The 26109-nt window shown below is 39.8% G+C and overlaps 1 protein-coding gene across 2 annotated transcripts in view; it reads left to right on the forward strand.

Annotated features, from left to right (window-relative positions):
- The window catches only part of LOC127582352 (phospholipid-transporting ATPase ABCA1-like), a 139941-nt gene that overhangs the window by 60225 nt on the left and 53607 nt on the right, over positions 1-26109 (forward strand). For both annotated transcript variants that reach the window (XM_052037516.1, XM_052037517.1), the window contains exons 12-24: positions 63-251; positions 2909-3123; positions 6122-6298; positions 10498-10720; positions 14377-14598; positions 18255-18459; positions 19958-20074; positions 20634-20805; positions 22721-22852; positions 23636-23775; positions 24029-24166; positions 25055-25269; positions 25860-25932. In XM_052037516.1, the coding sequence (XP_051893476.1) occupies positions 63-251; positions 2909-3123; positions 6122-6298; positions 10498-10720; positions 14377-14598; positions 18255-18459; positions 19958-20074; positions 20634-20805; positions 22721-22852; positions 23636-23775; positions 24029-24166; positions 25055-25269; positions 25860-25932 (2218 nt within the window). The remainder of the gene's footprint in view (positions 1-62; positions 252-2908; positions 3124-6121; positions 6299-10497; positions 10721-14376; positions 14599-18254; positions 18460-19957; positions 20075-20633; positions 20806-22720; positions 22853-23635; positions 23776-24028; positions 24167-25054; positions 25270-25859; positions 25933-26109) is intronic.

Below are 26109 nucleotides of genomic sequence, written 5' to 3' on the forward strand. Positions count from 1 at the left end.
AGTGTGCATCGTTAATGTACCTATTACCTTTATGAAGGCTCATACAGTTTTGCCTTTTTCAGGAAATACTAAAGAACCCTGCGGTCTCCAGCCTCATTGACCTACAGCTCAATTCTACCTCTTGGAGTACAGCAAGTATAGTTAGTTTCCTGTCAAACCAAACTCAGGAGAGTGAAAAATCTGTTTACACATGGAAACAAGCTTACAAAGAAGTAGATCAAATGGTCAACTCTTTGTCACAAGTCATTGAGGTATGTTCTTATAAAAACTTGCAACATTTCTAAGGCTGCCAATTCAGGAAAAGGTGTCCAACTTGTTAAGAGCTCCAGAACTTCAGGGTTTTTTTAAATCCACACATGCTGGTGGTTGGTTTAGTTCAGTAGCTTGAATAATTTGTAGAATAAAGAAAGCTTGGACTGTGTTTAATTTTCACCCACTTCCGTGAACACAGGATTTAAGGGAATTTCTATTCCATAAGTACTTGCGTGTTTATTCCCACATTTCTCGGTTAGATGGATTGAGGTGATTTGGTGGAAGAGCAATCAACCCCTGGCATTCTGACACCATCTGACTTGCTGGAGAGGGGGAGTGTGCCACTGAGTGCTATGCAAACTTGAAAATTGTTTGGCTGATATACCTGTCCTGGTTAAAGAGCTGGCAGTATGTGTAACCTATATGAATCTTTAGGTATTGGTAAATGTATTGGGAGGTGATGGGTTGTGGGACATATTATGTGTGAGTCCTGCACAATAGTAATTTTGGTAGTCAAGTGATGGGATTGAATAGCATTGAGCAGTGTTGAAACCTTAGGGTTTACACCTTTATCATCATTTTGCCCAGTTCATTGAGCAAAATGATGATAAAGATGTAAACCCTAGCCTCGATCACATAAGAGATCCGTAATTAACTTCCTGCACTGAAGCCGGGCTTGACTCCTGGCATTGACTTCTCCTGTGGCCTTCTCCATTGGCACTTGACAATATGTCCAGAAGGTTATCTGTTCATCTCTGGCTGGAAGGTGTATCTCAGCCTCTTCACCTTGTCCAGTGGTGGCTATAGAGCAGACTCTGAGGAATAGGAGACGCATTGCCTTCTATGGTTTGCCACCCCTATTGCAGAGTTGTCCCAGATATGAATTTCCAACACAGTTTGCAGCTGTAAGGCACCCCCCCCCCCCCCCCTTTAAACTGCATGGCCGGGATTTGATTATTGTTGGCCAGCTCTACCTGCTGCTAGCCACTGCAGAAACTGCCAAGCTTATATCAGTGCTAAAGCCAGGAACAGCATGGTTAACTTTTGTCTAGTTGTTAAAATCATCATGTTTTGAGCATAAATTTCCCATGTAATCGCTACTAACAAAAACTGTTATGGCCTAACTGCCCATTGCCAGTTTGCCAAATCTATCCAGTTTCTCTCCTGAGTGTTTCAGGTTATTTACTTGTGGTCGGCATAACAACCAATACTTCTCCTAACCTTGCAATTCTGCTAACTTTCCTTCCTGGATGTCAGCTGACTACCTTGGCTAAGATTGTTCCAAATGTTTTGTCATTCTCAAATGAAACTCATAAACAAGGTCATTTGTCCCACTAAAAATGTTTTTGCCTTTTTTATTTTTTCCAATCATTTGTGACATTGGAAAAAATAAGGCTTTTTATTCTCATGAAAAACCTGAGTGGAGTCTCACAGTGTTGGGCAGTACCAACTTTAAAATGAGTGGGAGAGAATAAAAGACAAATCCAATGAGTAGTGGCAAGGTGATGCCAAGCTTAAATGTTTGTGGAACATAGAAAACAAGGAAGTCTGAACATGGTGAGGAATTCTGTAACAATCATCAGTCTGTGATCGTTCTTGATTTCAACACTGAATGGATGCAAGAAGCAACAGTGTGAATACCAAGAAGCTTGAAAAGCGGAAAGTTCAGAGGAGCACAGGTACTTGACAAATCTGAGAGAAATAAGAAGGGTCCCAGAGGAGGATGGCAGAGGTTGAAGGTAGATAAACAAATCTCTCAAATTATTTTGTTTGATGATCAGCCCACATTAGAATTTGTGTTCCTGGCCCAGATGTGCCCTGTTTATAATCTCAGTTCTCTGCGGAGCACTTTCACTGCACATTGCCTCTCTTCACAAGTAAACAGCAGAGACCTTTACATATACACTGGTTGTTGCATCTAAAGGACACCCCATACACTGAATAGAAATTGGAGTGTTCAATTTATACGGTCGCTCCTCTGGTTTGTTGCAACATGGAAACTGTACCTAAAACTTTGTTCCTTGACACCTGAAGCCTGTGTTACAAACACTAATTTTAATAGTTGATTTCCGTAGTCAATGCTGTCATTGATTCATTTAGGCCTAGCAAGAAGAGAAATGCAAGACACTGCCACTGTAAGCTGACCCTTATGTTATTTTGATGCTACTACAGTCGGTGCTGCTTTGACCTTTCCTCTTATTTCTCTAAAGCTCCGAATTTCTCACCTTGCAAAATTCTAATCCTCATTTTTTTTTCTCCCTAGTATTTCAATTAAAACTTGTGACTTTCAATGTAATTCATTCTTTGCCAGAACATTCTTACCCTGATTGCAGACATACAATAGAAACATTATTCACAAATGCTGACTAAACTGAGTGTTTTTAGAGTTTTCTGTCTTTGTTTCATATTTCCAGTATCTATGTTTTTATTTGCCTCCAGCTACAATCTAGAATCTAACAAACCACTTCTTCATTTCTCTCTTTTTCCAAAACTTCCATTGATAATCTCCTGTCCAATAACCTTTGACTTGGGTTTTCCATAAGCCTGCTTTAGTCCCCTGTTTTAATATTATTTATGGACAACACACCAATCATTGTGCCCAGTAAAGTTCAAGTACATTATTTTAAATTCCTCATCTCCTGTTTTTTCTTGACAGTGCATATCCTTGAACAAATTAGAAGCTGTCCCGACTGAAGAGAAGTTGGTGGTCCGGGCATTGCAGCTCCTGGCAGAGAGACAATTCTGGGCTGGCGTTGTGTTTATGAACGAGGAACAGATGGGCACTGAGCTACATAATCTTCAGCCACACATCAAATACAAGATCAGAATGGACATTGATGATGTCACTCGGACCAATAAAATCAAGGACAGGTCTGATTGGGTCTTCCATTCGTATGAGAATCTGGGCTCATTTGCCTCATAGCTGCTTTTGATCTGTCTCCATAAATTGTTGCAAATGAAAATGCTTCTGCCATACTTCATGCAAAGTTTTGGTAGTTGAAAGGGTCAAGATTAAGGCTATGTAAATGTAATGTTCCCTAGCCATTCCAGAAATTTGAATGAAATGATCAAAAATGTAGGCCTACTGATATAGGTAATTGAGCCAAGTGCTAAGCTAAGCCACATCCCAAGGAAATTATGGCATTAAACTGTGACAAGTAACGGCCATCATATCTCCAAGTAATGTACACCCTGGACATCTTTCAGATGAATCAACGAACCCAGCTTCTGTTCACCTTCACAGGTGGATGTAAAAATTCCCTTATGCTATTTAGAAGAGTAGGGCAATTCTTCATGGTGTCCTGTCCAATAATTAACCCTCAAACAACATTCCTAAAATGAATTATCTTGTCATTAACCCATTGTTGTTTCTAGGAGCTTGCTAGGTACAAATTGGATGGCTTATTCACTGTATTTCAATAGTGATTGCACTTTGGAAGTACTGTATTGGCTGAAAAGTACTGAGATCATGAAAGGCACCAGGACTGTGTAGGGTTGATTGGTTTTATTATAATGACCATAATAAAATTGCAGTTTGAGGAGCGACCATTTTGAATCGCTATCTTAATCACCCCGTTATCGCTCCATTCACTTTAAAGGGATTTGGTGTTTTGACACTGTCCAGGATTTGCCCAGTTTTGGGGGATAGTAATATGAGCTAGGCACTAAATGATATTTTTGCTTTATTTGTTTTATTCCCTACTGCCAGGTAAGTAGTTCCTCAGAACAGAGAGAAATAACATTACTTTCTGCTTTGCAATTTCCCTGTCACACAGGCTGAGGAGCTCTGATGAGCAAAGGTTGTGCACAAAAGTATGTCGGAAGGAAAACAACAGGAATGCTGCAGACATGAGTTTTGCATCAATATGTGGGGGGGGGGAGGAAGGGGGGGCATTATATGAACCCCTCAAAATAGGATCTATGATGCATGGTTAACCTGAAATCATTGATTGCGGTGCAGGCAACATGCTGTATTCATGTTGCTTGCTTATTATGATGATGCTGCCCACAGCCGGTGCTAACTTCACTGAGAGCAGGGAGCCAACTCGGCAGCACGAGTGAAGGGAGCCTGCACTGGTTAAAGCCGATCGGCATCTCTTAAAGGAGAGCAGCTGCTGGCAGTTCGCAGCAAATGGGAAACAATGACTGTGGGAGAGAGGGCTCCAGGCTTTTAGTTCACTGAGCTGGAGGAGGTGAACAGAAGGAGAAATGCCCACAGGAAACTTTCCAGTCATGGCAGTGAGTGCAGAGAGCCATGTAGATTTAGAACCATAGAGCACAAAACAGGCCCTTCGGCCCACCACGTTGTGCCGTCCATCAAACCACCCTCACACTATCTAACCCTTTCCTCCCGCATATCCCTCTATCTCACATTCCTCCATATGCCTATCCAACAAACTCTTGAACCTGTCCAATGTACCTGCCTCCACCACCACCCCAGGCAGTGCATTCCATGCACCAACCACACTCTAGGTGAAAAACCTCCCCCTGACATCTCCCCTGAACCTCCCACCCATAACCTTAAAGGAGTTATCCCCAAGGACCTAGATGAGCAGTGTCACAAGAAGTTCAGTGACCTCAGTCAGTGAGTACATCCTCAAAAGTCATAAGCTACTAACTGTACCAACTCCACCTCCTCATCACTTGCCTATAATTTCTTTAGACTATGGCTCATTGACTAACTTCATCGTGCTTAGCACTGCTGCAAGTCTCACACTCTCATCTCACGGTTAGCCAACACTGCCAGCTTTTCAAGTGTGCCAGCCACATCATTGAAATATATTTCACGTACTCACCCACATTCTTCCCTCTCACTTGGATGGAAAGGTGTCAGAAACCCATAAAGCTGGAGGGGTTCTCCTTAATGAGAATTGCACTGCACATCCATGGAGAAGAAGGCACTGGCCTTTATTACAATGCTGATGGCAAGGCTGAAACTATGGAAGTGATGATGGCCAAATAACCAGACATGCTCTTTGCATGCTGTGTCACTTCCTTCTGACTTACAAATTCTCCTTCCCTCATCATAAACTTGCTCTTGCGTCTTTCTTTTCTGGATACTCAAGGAGTGTATCTTGTTGGGCAGCAGAGGAACAGAAGGAAGACATTAATGATGAAGCTGCAGCATTACTCAGTTTCACATCCTTAGTTACTAGCTGAGATTACGCTCTTTATAAAGCACAGATGGGGATTCTCCTTGGTGTTTTAATGCATGTTCAGCCATGTGAAGTTGAGAGTGTGTAAACTAAGCACTGCAAAATGGCAGTGCTGGTGTGAAATTAATTTTGCAGGTTGATTGACTCCATGATCTGCCTGCTCTGCCTACTTCATGTTGACATTAGCTGTGCAGGTGTTAATGCTTCACCAACATGACATCTGCCACATTTCACAGCAGAAGTACGTGCTCATCAGTTTAAAGTTAGTTTACTTAGCATGAACAGGGATGCTAGAAAACTTCCTGAGATTAGAGTCGCATGCGCACAATGAACTTAAATTGTAAGATGTATTTGCCTGGACATGATCCCTTGTCAGTCATGCTAAAAGAAACAGCACAATATATTCTGCCTTCAGAATTGAGTTGTGTTGAAGTTAATGGAACTGAATTTAGGAGGCAAACTACAACCTTGTTGCTGTTCTATACACAGCACTACCACCCAGGATGAATTTCTAGGCTTACTGAAATTTGCATTGTAATATTGGAAGTGTTCCGTTGTTGGCTGCAGCTTTGCGATGTCTTTTCTGCACGGATCGAGCAGCTGCGAGACGTGAGTACTCTAGTATCATCCAAGGCAGGGAGACACCACCTCAGTATTGACACTTGTTGCTCAGGTTACTGGGATGACCATTCTTTTGATGTTTTGCCTCATAGGTTTTGGGACCCAGGACCTGCAGCAGACCCATTTGATGATCTGCGGTATGTTTGGGGTGGATTTGTCTACATCCAGGATTTGGTGGAGCAGGCAATTATTCGAGTCCAGACTGGTGAAGACAAGAAGACTGGGATTTATTTACAGCAGATGCCATACCCATGCTATGTAGATGATGTGTGAGTGTTGGAGCAGGTCCAAAGTCCAGATAATTTATAATTATAAGAGCATCTAACTTCACGTATATGTTGATGAATATACTGCTGGTGTGGTACTAAATCAAAAATTCCATTGGTTTAATTGCTGATTTTTGCAAGGATCCTGATCACTGAACAATAGGAGGAGCGTTACCCAAAGAGCTCCCACTCCGAATGCTGATCCAATTACTAGTGAAAAATATATGTAGGAATGGGTCAGAGTCCACATTAATATCCCTGTGACTTAGCATGCTGCTCTTATTCAGTGTTAAAACTCCCACAACAAGAATACCTACCTGGGCAATCAGGGGATATTGCTGAATGTGATCAGGAATCTTGTGATTTATTTTCTAATTTGAGGCACGTTGTAATATTCACTAACTCCAGGATAAGCTTAAGACTGATGCATGGAAGCATCCCTTTATGTTGAATCATCAGTATCTGGAGTGGATTGATGTGATGGGATTTGGTAGGGTACCATAAGCAAAACTAAGGTCACTCAAGCAGTATTGTGATGGTTTTTGGCCATCAATGATAATGTATAGATTTCTATAGAATAACGAATGATACATTACATTTTCCTTCTCATCTTTGGGATCTACATTAGTGATTTTTTAAAAAATATACATTTTTCTCTGACTCAAGGATGAATAAGGAAACTTTATTGCAGGTTCAGCTATTCCAGAATAATAAATCACTGCATCCAGCTACTCATTCTTCCATTTCTACACACACCATTTCACCTGTCTACCCATTCACATAGCTATTCATCAATTATCTGCCTATCCTCCAACCCATTTGTTCACAAGTGCTAACTCTTCTCCCCTAATTGTTCAAATAGAGTAACACTATGCACATTATGATACTGAGACACACGGATCAAGTACACCCCAACTTCAATTCTAGGTGTGATCTTAGATAAGCAGATGTCTAGTGCATTACAGTTGACCTCAGTTTCTCTGCTGTTCACTTTATTCCCAAATTGGATACGATCACTTCAGAATTAGTTTACAGTCCCACATAAAAATTGGTTACTTGAGGGAGGTATAAGCTGGTACTAAACATAAGTGAAACCTGCAAAAGTCAATGCCCTCAGGAAAGAAATTAGTTGGATTTGTAGTTGCTAGTTTTCATTTATTTAAAAGCATTTATTCTGGCCTTGATTTAGTGGTCTGTGACAAAGTCACAGAGTTGTCACTGAAGGCTAGGAAAGCTGCCCACAGAGATCTAGTCACCTTTATGGTGTGGATTTCATTTCCCCTGGCATGTTGCTCTCAGACATCAGATCTCAGGAATCTGTAGGGTGGCTGGCACCATGACATCATCAAGCTGGCTGTGCAGCCAATCACTGTTAAGAATTCTCAAACAGCAAACAAAGTAAAAAGAACAATTAAGGTAGAAACTGAGATGTACGGAACTATCCAAAAAAAAATCTATTAAAAGACAGAATTTTGACATAATACCCTGAAGGAATGACGATCCATACATATGAAACCAGCAGAATGTTAAAGTCTTAGAATGTGAACCAGAGGAAGATGCATTGTACCACTTCTGTCTTGTTTCTCAGAGACTGGAAATGAACATTTCACACTGAAAACAGTGCGGAGAAGGATTATGAGCCTGATTCCTGAAGTCAAAGTTATTGGAAAGCAATGGAAAGGGTTGGGCTCTTCAATCTGGAAGAGAGGCATCTGAGATGTGATAGCACAATGATATACAAGATATTGAAGGAAAGGAAAAGATTGCAATAGGATAACTAATGTTCTCCCATTGTTCAAAAAGGGACAAACCTAGAAACTACCGGCTGGTGAGATTCACATTAGTCTTAGATAAGTTGTTCTAGAAGATTTTGGGGGATAGGATTTATGTTAACTTGGAAAGGCTGGAGCTGATTAGGAGGAGTCAGCATGGTTTTGTACAGGGGAGATCATGTCTCACAAATCTGATTGAGGTTTTTGAGGGGGTATCTAAGAAAAATTGATAAAGGCAGAGTGGTAGGTGTTGCTTACCTGGACTTCAGTAAGGCTTTTCACAAGGTCTCACATGGTGGGCTAGTCCACAAGGTTATGGCACAAGGATTCGAGGCTTTGTAGCAAACTGGATCCAAAATTGACTTGGTAATAGAAGGCAGAGGGCAGTGGTGGATGGGTGTTTTTCTGACTGAAAGTCTATTAACAAGTGGTGCGGTGCAGGGGCCTTTGTTGTTTGATAGATAGATATATATATATATATATATAATATGATTTGAATGAGAACATAGGTGGTCTGATTAGTAAGTTTGCAGATGACATAAGAATTGGTGGAGTCCTAGATAGTGAAGAAAGTTGTTTAAGGAAACAGCGGTGGATAGATCAGCTGAAAAGTTGGGTGGAGCGGTGGCAGATGGAATCTAATCCAGACAAGTGTGAGGTAATGCATGTTGGGAGGTCAAATTCTAGTCGGGCATATAGAGGCAGGGACTTCAGGAGCATTGATGTATAGCGGAACCTTGGGGTGCAAGTCCATAACTCACTGAAAGTGCCAACACAGGTGGATTAGGTAGTGAAGAAGACATTTGGTATACTTGCCTTCATAGGCCAATGCATTGAGCGGAAGATTTGGGACATCATGTTGCAGCTGTACAATACATTACACTGCACTTGGAGTATTGTGTATCGTTCTGGTCACCACACCACAGGAAGAATGTGGCAGCAATAGAGAGAGTGCAGAAGAGATTCACCAGGATGTTGCCTAGAATGATTGAATGGAGAGCTGTAGTTATAATGAGAGATTGGAGATGCTGGGTTTATCCTCACTGGAACATAGGAGATTGTGGGATTTTATTGAGGTTTATAAAATTATGAGGGGCAAGATAGGATAGGTAGTCAGTCATTTTCCCAGGGCAGGGAAGACTAGAACTAGAGGGCACAGGTTTAAAGTGAGAAGGGAGAAATTCAAAGGAGATTTGAGGGTTAAGTTTTTCCACCCATGGGGTGGTGGTTATCTTGATTGAGCTGCCAGAAGAGGTGGTAGAGGCAGATATAATTACAACATTTAACAAGTTTTGGACAGGTACTTAGATAGGAAAGGCATTGAGGAATACGGCCCAATGCTGGCAAATGGGATTAGCGCAGATAGGCATCACAGTTAGCATGGACGAGGTGTTGTACGATCTTATGATCTGTAATTCTATGAGGAAATGAAAGGAGACCAGGTACAAGCCAGTTAAAAGATGACTATCAAAATTTGTCATCAAACAAAAATTCAATAACATGGCATAGGTTTCCAATTAAATTAGTGGAATCAAAACACCCAGAAACATTGAAATGTAATGGGTTATTACTTGGGGATTACAACTTCAGGATTCTTCTGTATGGATGAATTTGGCTGGGCAAGTGATCTACCTTACTGATAACAACCTTGTGACTTTGTGTAAATTGACCCAGTAGTTGGAGGTATTTCACAGTCAGACTTCAGCTTTGGAGATCAGAGTCAACAGTGTAATTTGAATTTTGCAATAGGGTAATGTGCTGAATAACTTAAAAAAAATAAAATTATTATTTGATTTAACAAACTTGAATTGAATATTTCAAATGTACCTCAGTTACTTTGTACCAAGTAATCCAATGAATTCCAGATAACCAGCTAAGGGTGTTTACTGTAACATTGCTGAATCATTGATTCCTTGCCAGCTCTCTTTTCACTTTCTCTCACAAACACAGATTCTTGTTGGCACTTAGTTCCTGGCCACTTCCTGATTTTCCCATCCAGTTGGTCATTCTTAATATCTGGTTTTGAAAGTGAATATTGTCAGGGTATTTAAATTCATGGCACATTACAGCTGAGGTTGGCTCTATCCTCATTTGTCAACCATGCATGGCATATCAATCATGAGCTGAAACCAAGGCTGATTTCCATACCCTTCAGCCTCTTCTCTGACCCAACACAGAGGCAGTGAAGCCGATTGCAATGTCCAAACTATCGTCCTGGTTATGAGTAGCTAATGAAGAACAGACCAGTAATTTATCCTCTGAACCTTCTGGCCCATTTTCTTGGTCTCTAAGATACATACAGTGAAAACCCACTAATCCATCAGAAGCTCCAAATCATTTCCTCTTCCCAATCATAAAATTAAATTCCTTGCTATATTAAGCTGTTCTATTTCTAAATAGCTGATAAATTTCATTTTTCTTTTGAATCAGATTCTTGCGAGTTTTGAACCGTTCATTGCCCCTTTTCATGACATTGGCTTGGATTTACTCGGTTGCAATGATAATCAAAGGGATGGTTCATGAGAAGGAGGCACGACTGAAGGAGACGATGAAGATGATGGGGCTGACTAATGGAATATTGTGGATCAGCTGGTTCATCAGTAGCTTTATCCCTTTCCTCATCAGTTCTGCTTTTCTTATTTTAATCCTGAAGGTAAGCACCCTGTAATGACCTTAAACTGATGAAATTATTTGAACAAGATACTAGGTGCTTTAACTTGCCTTTCAATTAATTTTCATGTTGAAGATTTGATGTCAGAGTTCTTGATCTATGTATCAACGAAGACCTGTAAACTGCTGTTTGTTTCTGAATAATCACTGGCACTTATCTCCTTGTTTAATGTAAAGTTATGATTACCTAAGCCCCTGTAGGTATGAGTATAAAACTTGAATTCCTGGAAAATGTTATTGCATTCTCGTATCTTTGCTACTTGTCCTTCATCCTCTGTATATTTCCCAGAAGTTAGAGCTGACTACCTTGTCTATATTTTTCTTAGTTTTTAATCCCTTCTGCCCCTTCACCCCCCCCCCCCACCCCCCACCCCACTCCCTATTTCTTCCATTGATCTCACATCTGTGATGTGCCATATCAAGTGTATTAGAATAGGGGAGGTCTAAGCCCATACTTATTTGTTTTTGTTTGAATTCATGATGTGAAAGATTTGTATAGATCAGATTTCACTGTTGTAAAAATAACCCTCAGCGCAGTTCTAATTGTTTGTGATTGTTTCTCTTGGTGTTTAATGTAAGTGGAAAAACTTCTATCTGCCTTTTGGAACTGTTCCCATCTTAAAATATTGTACTTGCTTGCTTTGGTAGTAACCTTCCTCTTCACTCATCTTCATTTTGTGTTTTTCTTTTGCTTTGAGTTTATCTGATTTACGCAAAGGTCAATTAATTTCAATATGTTAGACACTCCAACAAGGAGAGTACTAAGAAATGTTTCTTAATTTTTTTCAGTTATTTTGGATGGTTAGGCAGTAAAAACAGGTATTTGTCTGTCTATTAATCTGTATATTTTATTATTCATCCGTGTTTTGTGTGAGGTGCCCCCTTGAAATTCATTTTCCAGTCCGCTGGGCTTCAGTAAAATATGGATTGGTTGTGATGATTTTCCGCTGCTGACAGGTGAATCAGAACTCAAGGTGGCTGTGATAATCATTATCTTTATTAATGGATTTAGTGGCACTTCAGGAGCCTTTGATTCCTGGTAACTGCATTGTAAATTCACTATTAAGCATAGTACTGACAATATCAAATCAATTGGTGCCAGTTTCAATGCCTGATCTGTCTGAATTAGCTGATCCCAGTAAAATGACTACAGTTTGCTCTAAGACAGTCAAGTCGTACAGAGGAGAAAACAGACAGGAATCTTGATCTGTGTCCAGTGGTCTAGGTGTAAAGGCTACATATCTATGTGTTTGTTAAAGACAGGATGCTCAGCTTTGAAGGTTAAATAGAATGTTGACATTACCATCAGGGTCCATACCTGTAACATGTCCACTTGGGAGAGAATACCAGTGCCATGGAATTTTGCCTTCTGGAGAGTAAGTAAGGGGATAAGAGAAGGGCAGTTTCTGGCACAGAAGAGCACCCATATATGTATAGTGCTATTCCTGGAGCCACTGGCACACTAGGCAGTCCTCTTACCTCTGCATTAGAATACTTTGAGTTAAATCCCATTCCAAAAACTTGAACTCAAAGTCCTAGGTTGACACACCAGTACAATTTTGAAGCAATGATCTCTGAGTTGCTGTCTTTTGGGTGAGACAGTAAACCAAAGCCCCCTCTGATTTCTCAGTATCTTCTCGTGTAAGATATCCATGGGACTGTTTGAAGAACACCAAGAATTACCCCTAGAGTTCTAAAACAAATGATCTGGTCATTATCACATTGCTGTTTGTGAGATAGTGTTCAAATTAGTTGCCACATTTTAAAAATTGGAACAATGACTGTTCTTCAAAAGTACTTCATTGACTGTAAAGTACTTTGGGACTTTATGAGGTGGTGAAGACTGCTATACGCAGACTTGTATACTCAAAGGTTGAGAAAGCTCTGGGCATATCTTGTAATTGATGGAAGCAATTAGTTTGACTCTGTTGATTAATTGAATCCTAGATCATTGCCATTCAGGAAATAAAGGCCAAGAAAATCCTTTACACTACTCCAAAATATAAACAATACCATGATGCTGAAAATTGGCTTAACCCAGAGTAAAGAAATATTGTCCCCATTTCTAGGTGTTATGGCACCCGTTGGGAAATTTAATTCCTGACTTTTTGGTAAGATTTGCCCTTGCCCGAGCACCTTTTATCTACTGACTTAAAATGCCCTAAAGTTCATGTGTAGTGTGCTTTGCAACCTCACAAATTTGAAAATAACTTCTTATATACCCACAGGCCAACCGTAAATTACTAGCCCCATATTTGCTGAAACTGTGCAATTAAAGGGTCAACACTCAGATGTGCTCTTTGTTCTTGCTGAGGTCTCTGACCTTGTGTGATCTCAAATATAGATTCACACATATGCTGGGACAACTTTGTCTGTGGATGTCAAGGTCATGGTTAATGTCAGCGTCCCAGCCTTGGGATTATTCCAGGTTGCTCCTTCTGATCTCTACTACATCTCGTAGTCTGCTGTTTATTGCTACATTAGGGAGGTCATCTAAGCTCCAAAGTCAGAGGCAAGAGGACTTCATTGCTTTCCTTCAGCCCACAGGAGTGGGTAGAGCAGGGCAGTATGGTTTGCCTGCAGGAGAGAACAAAAACAAAGGAATGTGATAGGGTGCAAGGCAGGGGAAGTTAAATAATAAAATGGATAATGTCAACTGAAACAAAGTGGTGTTAGGGAATTAGTTCAGAAGTGGGATAAATGCAGAATAATTATATAAAATTATCAAAGAAATGTGGTGTGAATACTGAAAATCTGAAATAAAAACTGATTGAATGCTAATTATCCAAAAAATTTAATTCATTACTGAGTTTGGAAGGCATTGATATGCCTACACAGAAGACAAGGTCCTTTTCCTTGAGCTTATATTGAACTTTGTAGGAACAGAGTAGAAGGCAGGGAACAGAGAGGTCCAAATGGAAGTGGGAGAGAGAATTAAATTGACAGGCAACTGGCAGCTCAGTTCATTTCATGCTTGTGGGCTGATCGGAGGTATTTTGCAAATCAGTCATCCAACCTGTATTCATTCTTACCCAGTGCAAGGGAGACCTCATTGTGAACAGTTATTATGGAAAACTGAACTGGAAGAAGTTGAAGTAAATCACTACAAGTGAATAGAACTTCAGAGTGAGCTTGGTGAAAAGTGTCTCATCTTCCCACTCAGCACATTGGAGTCTAGTATTCAATAATTTCAGATAATCAGTTTATCTGACATTTTTATTTCAATTTCCAGCATCCGCTCCTCATTATTTCATCTAGTTATTCTGAACTTCTCTCACTTTTGGACTTTGTTTCCCTGTTACATCCACCTTTAATACTTAATCTCTCCTCTGTCAGAAACCTTCCCTTCTGTTCTCTCCTTTCTTCCTTACCTTTCTCTGCTCTATCTTTATCTATTCTCAGTTCTGATAAGGGTCATTTTCTTGAACTGCAAACTCTTTCTTTCTATACAGATGCTGCCTGACCTATTGTTTCTTCAACATTTTTTATTTTTGTTAAATATAATCTTGAACAAATAATGGACCATTCTTTATGTACATGTATACTGGTTGAAAATCAAGGTGAGATTTTTGTATTTGTCTTGGATATTAGGGATAAAGAATTACGTTTCTTCAGCTTTCATGTTTTCTTTTGTTACAGAAAGGAGGGATTCTCCCCTACAGTGACCCCTCTGTCGTGTTTGTATTCCTTGCAACATTTGCGGTTGCTACCATCATGCAGTGTTTCCTGATCAGCACCTTCTTCTCTGGAGCAAACCTAGCAGCTGCATGTGGAGGAATCATCTACTTCTCGCTCTACCTCCCATATGTCCTGTGTGTTGCCTGGAGAGACCACGTCACTTACACACTCCGAATATTTGCAGTGAGTTCGATAGAGTCATTGTCCTGATCTCATACAGCATGTGTTAAGATGTTTGCTGAATGAATATTAGCTTGTTGGATAAAGAGGGAGGAGGTTTAACTGACCGTTTGAGCAAGATACTACTTTAGTTAGCTTTTATATAGATCTACAGATTGTTGGGAAGAGAAGAGCGTATAGGTTAAATGGTATAATGGATGGAGAATGTTTGGTTTATGACTGGTTGATGTATCCCACCAATGGCTATCATCTGCTTTGGCCCTAAAACTCAGGAATTTCCTCCCTAAGCCTCATTTCCTCCACCTCACCCGCATTAAGGTATTCCTTAAAACCTTTGTCTTTAATCAGTAATAGCAATCTCTAACTCTGGCACGTGTGAATTCTGGTCAACTGGAGGTGATAATAAAATAATAATAATATAATAATAATATAATAATAAAATAAAGTCAAGAAACAGAATTGCATCACTTCCATCTCCTCTGGCCTTTATGCTAATCCCTCAGTACACTGATGTAACTGGGCATCTGTTGTTATTAGACTATGAGCTGTTCATAAGAATGATTTTAAAGAACCAGAAAAAAGATTCATTCAGCAATCTTTTGGACCGTTTTATCCTGGTTTTGGTTCCCATGAGCATTTATGGCAATTTTTTAAAATTCCCAATTTGAGTAATGTCTCCAATTTTGGTTGCCATATTCCACAAAGTGATGCTAAACACTTTTACCAGAATGATACATGGAGTCATAGGGAATTACACATGGAAACAGGCCCTTTGGTGCATTGAGTCAACACTGAACACCAACCATCCATTTACACTAATCCTACATAAAACCCTTTTGTTTTCATTATCCCCACATTCTCATCAACTCCTTCCCCCTCCCTCCCCAAATCTTACCTCTCACCTGCACACTCGGGACAATTTACACTGGTCAATTAACCCACCAACCCACATTTCCTTTGGACATGGAAGGAAACTGGAGCATCTGGAGGAAACCCATATAGTCACAGGGAGAACGTGCAAACTCCACACAGACAACACCCAAAGTCAGGATTGAACTGGGGTCATTGTTGCTGTGAAGCAGTGGCTCTATGTGCTGCATCACTGTGCCAGCTTAAGTGTTGGGATTTTGAGTATATGGGAGAGACTAGTGGAGTGATTGTTCACCTTGAAGCAAAAGAAGTTTTGGGACAAAGGTGCTCAAAATTGTGAAGGATTTTGATATATAGAACCAATTTCCAATTGCAGCAAGCTTGGCAACAAGCATGTACTGATTTATGATGATTTTTTAAAAATGGCAGCAAAAAAATTAGTTTTTTTAGCATGCTATTTTGTTCTGCTCTGGAGAATGCAGCCTGAATGGGAAGCCAACTTGATAGTAACTTTCAAATGGAAAATGGAGAGATACTTAAAAGGGAAGTGTTTGCAAAGCTACAGAGATAAAATTTGGATAAAAACTGCAGTTGCATAAAATTTGAAACCAAGTAACAGAGAGTTAGGCCTGACTGCTAAAGGTTTGTTCAAAGAGCTAGGTTTTAACCAATATTTTGGAAGCAGCGAGGTCTATGGAATGCATTTAAGGTTTAGGACGTAGAGTGTTAAAGGCATGATTGACAAAGGGGAGTTGAAGGAAATTGAAGATTTGTAAGAGGCAAAGACTGAAGAATCATCACCTTGGAGACTTGTAGTCATTGAAAAGTTTTGAGAACATGAAGAGGAGGGTGAGAATGCAATGTCGTTTTGTTTTCGAAACACTGAAGATGTGGGGAGAAGGAAGACTGCAATAGAAGATGCAGAGTGAGACTAATAATAGCATCATAGTATTGGAAAAGGTCAGATTGGCTTTAGCAATGTTGAGACCTGAGGTTGAACTTGTTAGAATAAGTTCACCTGAGGGGAATGGAATTTTATTTCTGAATTCCCTACTCCTTTTACCAACAGAATATGCTTCCTGGTCAGATAAAGTGTAGGTCAGGAATATACAGCTGCATCAAGCCCTCCAATATCTGGTATAGTACAGTAAAATAGAGAGTAAAGCTATCTCTACTTCACTCTAACCATGCATCTCAGTCCCATCTTCAATTAGTAAGAAGTACTTCCAGTTGCCAGCAGTTTTTACATTTCCCGCTATGCAAAATTGCTATTTTGAGCTGCTTTCCGGACAATCATAATACTGTGATCTTGACTGGGTCGAGACTGCTAAAGCTCACATAATGTCAGACCTATTAAACCCATAGACAGTTGAGTGTTTTATCCCTTCAGTTTGGAATTAAGGTTAGGTCCAAGAGGTGGGGGCAGTGACATATTATCAACCACAGGATTTATCCATAAGCTGCATATATCGCTGGCACTGAGTGTGCTGAAAATACCACTATTATCTAAACAGAGCTTTGCCTAATGGTTGTTGAATAATAAATGAAATGACTCACTTGATCTGGGAATAAAATGGTGAACAAGTTCTATCAGTGCTAATTCCATTCCAATTTATTTATCCTTTTATGAGTGGTGAGGAAATAGCCTTTTACTGAGCACAGGAAGGAGTAGATGATGCAAATATTGGCTGTGTGGTTGGCAGGGAGGAGAGGAGCTTTTGCTTCAAGAAATTATGGATGGTCCGGCCAGAAAAGTGGCAAATAGAATTTGATCCAATGAACCGTGAGGTAATGCAATTTGTCAAGGCAAAGAGATAGAAAATATGTAGGAGGAAAGTGTTGATGCACATGCACAACAGTGAAGTGAAAATAGTGCTAAATTGTTCATCTGACAAATGATGAAGCCTGTAATTCTGTGGTCCCTCTTTTGCCAGTAGTACTCATTTTTGCATTGGCCAGCAACACAGCATTCCACCTCCCATCGTGAATCCTATATTTGGGATGAAGAAGCACCATAATAACGTTGGCCGTATTGGGCTGAGGTCAAGTTGCTACAACAGTGGGTCTGTAAAAAGTAAATAATATATTACAGGTTCTTCTGCTCCTAAGGGACCAAATGTGCATGTTCTCAAAAATAATCAGTCCCCTCCAGGATCTTTGCTTTTAGTCCTTCACTGGGTCTGCAACAAAATTTGTCCTGGTTCTCACCTGTAAAGATCTCTGCTGGGTCTTAAAAGCTAATTTCCAGGTTTGCCCTGGATTACTTCCAGAAACACCAGCAGACTGGGTGCAAAGTTAACCAGAACAGAAATCTAGCAGCTTGAAGCTTAACCCCATATACGCTATGGGTGAACTATTCCCTTTGTACTCTCCCTGGTCCCAGAATGTCAAGCTCATGCTTTGTTTTTTTTTAAAAAATCACATTTTCACAATATTACCAGGTGTTTTCTGTGGACGATGGGAATAAAAATTACACAGTGTACCTGAAGGTTACAGCAGTTCTAGCAATGAAAATTCACCATTGCAGAATCCACAAATCAATACCAAAAAATCTGAGATACAGAACAAAAATTTGCTCTTAGGGAATTTATGTGAGGAGAAAAACAAGTAAGCACAAAATGCAAATGAAACAAATTTTGTCAATTTTTGTCAAGGGTTTGTGTGACAAAAGATCGTGATACAGATGGTTTTCTAGGAATGCAACCCCTTTGTATCGTGAGGATATAGTGTATTACATTATATCTGAAATATTAGATTATTTCTGAAATCTCTTGTGTCTTTGATCACAGAGCCTTTTATCTCCAGTTGCATTTGGTTTTGGATGCGAATATTTTTCTCTCTATGAAGAGCAAGGAATTGGTATTCAGTGGTTTAACCTCCTTTCCAGTCCAGTGGAGGACGATGCATACAATTTTATTACTTCTATCATCCTCATGCTGTTTGACGCTGTCTTGTACGGCATTGCCACGTGGTACATTGAAGCAGTGTTTCCAGGTAATTCATTATTTTATCAAGTATATTATGTCCACAGTGCCATGCATATGTGCATTTAGGTATAGTGCAATTTTTTTTAAACAAATATTACTAGTGACCTTCAGAAAGTTAAATAATATATGAAATACTTCATCTAGGGAAGCTCTTGTCTTGGGTCAGTTCATAACCTTGTTATGCTGTGCAGCATTGAGCCAGACAGATCAGAATCGCCTAAGTTTAGTTGCTGCAGAGCTGAGTAGCTTTAAAGTACTACAGGATGGAAACAATGGCTAATCACCCAGGATTGAGCACTGCTGGAAGATGCACAATGGGTGAGAGATGATCAGGCTGCACTGAAATGTCCCCAACACCTCAACATCCTAGCACTAGAGGGCTTTGTATGAGAATGGTCAAGTTATGCAATATATACTGGGAAGCAGCCTAACCCTATAAAGTAAATTGCAGGAAAAGGCAACTTCTCCTGAAAAGACAGGTTAGATGAACATTCTCAAATCTGTGTGCAATTTAAAAATTTATTGAAACAAAGCCTAGCTAAAGGTTATGGGTTTATATTCACTATGCTATCAGAGCAGTTGGCTGCAAAGAAGAGTTAATGATTTCCACAGACTATCCAACTCTCACTTTTTAAAATCTATCCAAACTTTTGCTTCCTCTGACTTTAACAATCACCTGCTTCAGGTTCCTGCAGTCCTAACACTGGAAGCTTCTTATTCCTCATGACACCTTCACCACTGGACTTCCCTTGTCCCACACTCTAAATGGCAATAGTTTCTTTGGCATCTACACTTGTCTTCAGAAATTTTCCAAGTGTCTCTATTGATAGTGCGCATCTGTAATTAAAAAAAATTGTGGGTTGAAGCCCCACTCTGGGCTATAATCTAGGCAGATACTTCAATGTAGTACCAAAGAAATACAATTAGAAGTATACTTTTTCAGATAAGCCATTTAAACTATTGTCCCCTTGTTTACTTGGATCAAAAGATTCAACCATCACTACCAAAAGAAAATAACTGGGTCAACCATTTTATTTGCTGTGGGACCTTTGATACTGAGGTGGTAAAAGCTGTAATATAACTTCACATTCATTCCTTATTACAATACTTTCTGTTTTCAAAAAAATCCACTTCATTGACTTGCGCCTTTAGTTCACCATCCCAATCTTCACAATCCATTTCACTTTTCCCTTCCTTTGTTTTAAATGTATTCTTTTCCTCCTTTTGCTAAGTATTTTGAGATTAGTGCTGGGTAATGAGAAACATGGTTTAAATGCTATCACATGGTAGTGTACAGAGACTGTATGCAGGGACCTGAAGCAGGGAATTACTGAAGTAGGGAGGAACAAGGCTATGAACAGATTTGAAGAAGATCAAATTCTTCTCAAAGTTCAGGGCTTTGAGACATCTTTCAGCATGTACAGAATGCAATAGGAATGGGAGTATTTGGATTCATTGTGGTGTGGAAGATTCTGGTTCCATTTCATTGATGGTCTTGTTTGTAGGTCAATATGGAGTCCCCAAACCCTGGTATTTTCCTGTCCTCCGGAGTTACTGGTGTGGAGAACTATATTCGAATGAGGATCTGATTCAACATTCTGATAATGGAGATACTAAAAAAGGTGAAAGCTTCAGAACTAAGTGGTTCAGATCCAGCATTTTGGATCTGTTAAATGTTTGTGTATATTTTTAAAAAATCAACAGTTCCTTTATGAAGAATTTTTACAGAATATGGCTTATAATCAAATCAATAATGCAGCTAGTGTTTAAATATGTCTTTCAAACATTACAGGATGGACTTGTTGAAGTGCTGAAACTCAGTGCTGAAATCACTGCATGACTACAGTAACTTATGACTACAGTTCTGCCCATAAATGTACACAGGCAAAGTTGTTGTTACATTTTGGCAGGCTGAGTCATTAGTTCACCTCAGAGGCTTCCAAAGCAATATCAGTGTGAATTTTAGATCCGATTCAGCCAATGGGGAGTTGTGAAGAGGGAAAAGGAGGAAGGGGTGTCATTTTACTTTCACAGTAAAGGAAGTCCTCCAGCTATTCTTTGATCTGGAACTGAGCTGAACAGTTGGAGGTGTTCTTCAGCTCAGTTCTTCATGTTTGCTACTCTCTGAAGTCCTGATAATTCTATGCTATGAATAATTTTTAGAATGTTTTTGTCTTTCAGTCCACCTGGAGAAGGAACCAACTCACCTCAAACTGGGCGTGTCCATCCAGAGGCTAGTGAAGGTTTATGGGAATGGGAAGAAGGTGGCTGTTAATGGACTTAGCCTTAATTTCTATGAAGGGCAAATCACTTCATTCCTTGGGCACAATGGAGCTGGAAAAACAACCACCATGTAAGACTTGTTTGATGGGTGCATAGACATTGATAGGAGGTTTCTAGCCTACAATGGCACTTTTGGTTCTGATAATCTGTGAATGATCTATCCTTTCTCCCCCGCCATTTCTCAGCATTTGTTATCTCGGCAACATCATCAGAAAACATAATTTCATTTACCATGTGTGCACTGATGACAATCAACTTTACTTACCAACATTTCTCTTGACCCTTCTACTATCTCTAAGTGCCATATTGCTTGTCTAACACCCAATACTGGATGAGAGAAACTTCCTTTTAATGGATGTTGACAAGACCAAAGCAGTTGTCTGGAGTTGACCACTCTCTTGTACAGGCCGTTCCCAGGTTACAGCAGGGTTCTGTTCCTGTGAACTGTTCATAACGCGCCCAGTTTTCAAGTCACAAATGTAGCCACGAACTGAGTTCCCACACATCAGAAGATGTCTGCAGCCCCGCTGCAGCAGGCAAATCCATCCCACTGGTCTCCCAAATACTTGCTCGTATGTACACAAGTTGGGTGTTTGTAAGCTGGGAAGGACCTGCACTACTCTTGGTAAACATGAAGTATCCAAAATTCTGCTGAACATATCTTGCAATAAATCATGTTCAACCATTGTCTCTGTGCTCTCTGATGTACCCGGGCTCCCAGTTAAGGAATAATTCAATTTTTAAGTTCCAATCTTTGTTTTCAAAAGCTTCTAAAGCCCCTTTTCCTGCAGCCCTCCAACTCTCTGAGATACTGCTACTCTGATTCAGTCTCCTGATGATCTGCACATTTAAATTCCCCATAACTTCAATTGCCAAATCCTAAACTCAAGCTCCTCTTTTCTCCCTCTCCCTCACCCCCACCCCCCACCCAGCCTTCACAGCCATTGACCCACGAGGAGGTGTATTGATGTTTATGTCAGCAAATGTCTTGCTTGTTCAACATAAAGCAACATCCTCAAAATGCAATTTGATTGAAAAATTACAGCACAGAAGAATGTCAGTTGTACAGTGTCGGTGATAGCTGTTTAACTAGAGCTCTTATCTTATTTCCATGCCCTTTCCCATAATTCTTTTCATTATTAATCGGTTGTGTTTTTGGTTAAGGACAGAATGTTTGTGCAATACTTCTTTTGTTGAAGGACAATGCTGGTCTAATTTATGATCTCAAAATCTTAGTGAGACATAAATCTGTCATCTTGGGTGAGAATGCTACCAACAAGATAAGTTAGAGCCTCCTGCTGAAAATGCATAGTAATACAATCTGAAATAAAATAGAGAAATCCTGGAGCATTGCACACAAAATACTGGAGGAACTCAGCAGGCCAGGCAGCATCTGTGATTAGCATTTTGGATGAATGAGAGAAATGTTGACTCTCCACTGAGATAATGCCTCACCACTGAATATTTCTGGCACGTACCAGTATCTGTGATGCTCTACTTCTATGGTTCAGTCAGAATCTGAACGAAAAGATGGATTAATTTGCAGGTGGTGCTGTCAGCTGGATGCAGGGACTGGGAGTGGGAAGGTTGGGTATCTGTTAAAGAACAAGTCAGCTGACTGGTCAAAAGACTGGAAAAGGCAAAAGAGTTAAGTCTCCAAATTCGATGGAAGAATCTATTGGGAATACTGCAGGGAGGACATGAAAATTGGAGGGGGAGATAAGCTTATATTATTTTTTGAAGTTGAGTATTAAGACCTGAGAGTTGAGCCAGGAGCAAGATGAAATGCTGTTCTTTCTTTTGATGAGATGCCATCCAACCAGTTGCAAACTGAAGTTAAACCCCAAGACTTTTCCTGATATTGAACACTGGAGAGTACTTTTGCCTAGATAGTCATGTACCTGCTCTTCTGCATTTCTGTTTTACATTTTGTTTTAGTGATATTTCTATTGTAGTTTGACATTTTATTTATTATTTCCTGCAAGGTCTATTCTTACTGGATTGTTTCCACCCACCTCTGGTACAGCATATATTCTGGGTAGAAATATCTTCACTGAGATGGATACCATCAGAAAGTCTCTCGGGATATGTCCACAGCATAATGTACTTTTTGACATGTAAGTATTTTTTAAATAAGGACATTCTGCATCACCAGATCACAAGATGGATGTATAAATTTATTTGTCCAGAAACCTTTATAACCTTCCAAATTACAGAAACCAGTATCCCACAATCATGCTTTTGATTTCAAAAGCACATTGTCCTTTAACGTCAGGATATCTTAAAGGAGTAATGTTAGTTCAAATGGGCTAGTTCAGAACAGCTTTGTGTTCAGGTGATGGGTCAGAGGTAGGAACATGCACTGTGCATTTGCAATAAATGATGGGACAACAAGTCAGATCACCATCTCTGCACCAATCTCCCTGCCTCCACCAAATTATTGCAGTTTTAAAGATCTCTGTGCCATTATTGAGGTTGGCTTCAGAGGTGGACTTCCAAGTAGTGGATCATGTAAGGACAGGTCCTTTAACTTATGTTGAAGTAAAACTTCTTTCTGTCACATTCAAAGCAGTTTTTCAGCATGTGTGCACTGAAATTCTATAGCAGCAACATCAAAAATGGTTTGCCTATCGATTAACATTATTGCTGCAGGCCCAGCAGACTCTGCGTGCATGTGTCACACGTGGAGGTCACAACAACATTTCCTATTGTCTACATTGCATACTACTTTTAACTTTGAAACTAATCAGTAATGCAAAAAAAAACAATGCACTGCATATTGGTGCCTCTTGCAACCTATTTCAAATCAAATTTGTGAAAAGCCAATGGAAGAGTAATGCCACGGCACTCAATGATCTTTCAGTAATGTATTGTTTATAATTGATGAACATTTTGTTTAGACTAACTGTGGAGGAACACATCTGGTTCTATGGAAGGCTGAAGGGTCTGACAGAGGAGGAGGTAAAAGAAGAAATAAAGCTGATGATTGACGACGTAGGTTTGGAGCACAAACGTCAAGAACAAACAAAAAATCTCTCGGGTGAGATCTCAGTTCCTTGCTTTGTCTCAGTGTAGGAGTTTGCCATGTTTCTTTTTGCATTGTAGGGGAAATTAAGGGTTACGGGAAAAAGGCATGTAGGTGGATCTGAGTCCACGGCCAGATCAGCCATGATCTTATTGAATGGCAGAGCAGCCTCGATGGGCCAGATGGTCTACTCCTGCTCCTATTTCTTATGTTCTTGTGTTCTTCTGGTGGAATGGATAATCATTCTGTTTTGTGTATTTATTCTAAGGTGGCATGCAGCGAAAGCTTTCAGTTGCCATAGCATTTGTCGGTGGGTCAAAGGTTGTTATTTTAGATGAGCCGACTGCTGGCGTTGACCCTTACTCCCGCCGAGGAATATGGGAGCTCCTACTCAAATATAGAAAAGGTGGGTCCTGTTACAGATCACTCAATAAATTAATGCCGATTACTTGAGAGAGAGCCACGATGAATCGAAGGATGTCTTCTACTCTAAACTGTAAACTTGTTTTGAAATTACTATTGATGTGAGTTGCAAAAAATAGTGACTTATTTAGCTAGGATAATAGTAGTTTCTCAATGAATTTTCTTATTCCAGTTTATTCTGCTCTTTCCGTATCACCAGGCCCTTGCTCCTCTCTCTGTAACACTGCTGCAAAGTTGTTACTTTGACCAAAGCTTTTCTTGCTCTCCTGGTCACCAGGACCACTATTCTTGGGTAATTCTTGAGAATAGTACTGTTCCCAAACCAAATATTATGCCGAGTCCTGGATGTCTTCATTCGACCTTTTTTTGTTGCAATGATTGTCAGACTGAAACAAATTCTTCCATGACTGGCTCCCCAAATATGACTCCTGCTAAATTTTAAGTTCCCAAATAGATCAAAAATATTCTGTTCATTTTCTGCATTGAACGTTTCAATTGTTGCTGGGGTTAAGGTTCAGGGTGTCATTTGTACTTTTCTCAAGTGGGCAAAATTTGTGTCTGAACCCTGGGAGAATCTGCTGCCAAGCCATTTGACTGTGCAAGGTATCGTAGCCAACTCTAATGCTGACCTATCAGCAATGTCATTGGAAGCTAACCTGGAGAAAGAATACCAGCTATTTTGTTTCATCCCTTACTATCAACTCTCACCAATTTCTAGGCTGCTGAGGCAATCTTGATCTTATATCAGTCTGTACAAAACTAACTCTTCACTGACCAGTTATTGATTTTGGGAGTTTTCCTAGATTGTGACTGTTAATGTAGTTTTCTTATTTACAAATACTTTTGTCATTAGTGATTTGTTAATCTGCAGGCCGCACTGTTATATTATCAACCCATTATATGGATGAGGCAGATCTCCTTGGAGACAGAATTGCCATTATCTCCCATGGAAAGCTCTGCTGCTGTGGCTCTTCGCTCTTCCTCAAAAACCATTTGGGAACTGGCTATTACTTGACATTAGTTAAAAAGGAAAATGATAAGACAACACCAGCCAGCTCCAGTAGCACCACCATCGGTATGAGAAAGGTACCACAGATACTGGGCTTTTATATATCTCTTTCTTTCTGTCACCATTTATAGTTAAGGCCCACAGTACAGGCCATTTATCTATGATCAGATGATTGAGTTGACTTGAAGAAAATATTGAATATATTAAGTATCGATTGATTGGTTTTGAAAGCTTGTAAATAATAGAAGGGAATGATGAAAATTCAGAAGAGGTGGGGAGTTCCAAGGTACTGAGATCCTGGGAAAGAATCAGTTAGGGTAGGAGAGGGCACTTTTCAATCTTTCTGTTGTACTACACATATTCTTGCAGGCTCATACTCTTCTGGTGTATTGATATCCTCTGGTATTTTACGGGGATTTTTTTTAAGATTCTGATGCCTGCATGTTGTTAGAACAATAATATTCAGTCATGATATTCTTGTGTTAGCTTCCAAATCTGGAGTTGATGAGCTTTATTCCTGTTTGGCTGCAAATTTCATTGCTCAAATTGTGGTAGGTTTGGAATAATTTGGCAGATGCAGTGTTAAAATCTCAAGTGACTGATCAAAATACTTGGTAATAGAGGGACTTCATTCATTGACTGTTTGCTGTTTTCTTAACATTGCTAGGATGACAGTGATTCTGAAAGAAGTTATGATACTGGGCTTGGTAGTGAACAGTACAGCGAAACTGGTGCACTGGGTAAGTTTCATTCCCTTTTGGTGTGAATAAGATGTGTTTCAGCATTGTTCTGTTTCATTGGCGTTTAAAATAATATTAGGAAAATATTTGATATCTCGATGTGGCACACCTAGGTAAATGGAATACAATAAAAACTTTAAATGCTACTTCTTTAGATCAAGTTACATGCAATTTTTT

Source organism: Pristis pectinata, chromosome 24 (assembly GCF_009764475.1).
Source record: "Pristis pectinata isolate sPriPec2 chromosome 24, sPriPec2.1.pri, whole genome shotgun sequence".
Lineage (NCBI taxonomy): Eukaryota > Metazoa > Chordata > Chondrichthyes > Rhinopristiformes > Pristidae > Pristis > Pristis pectinata.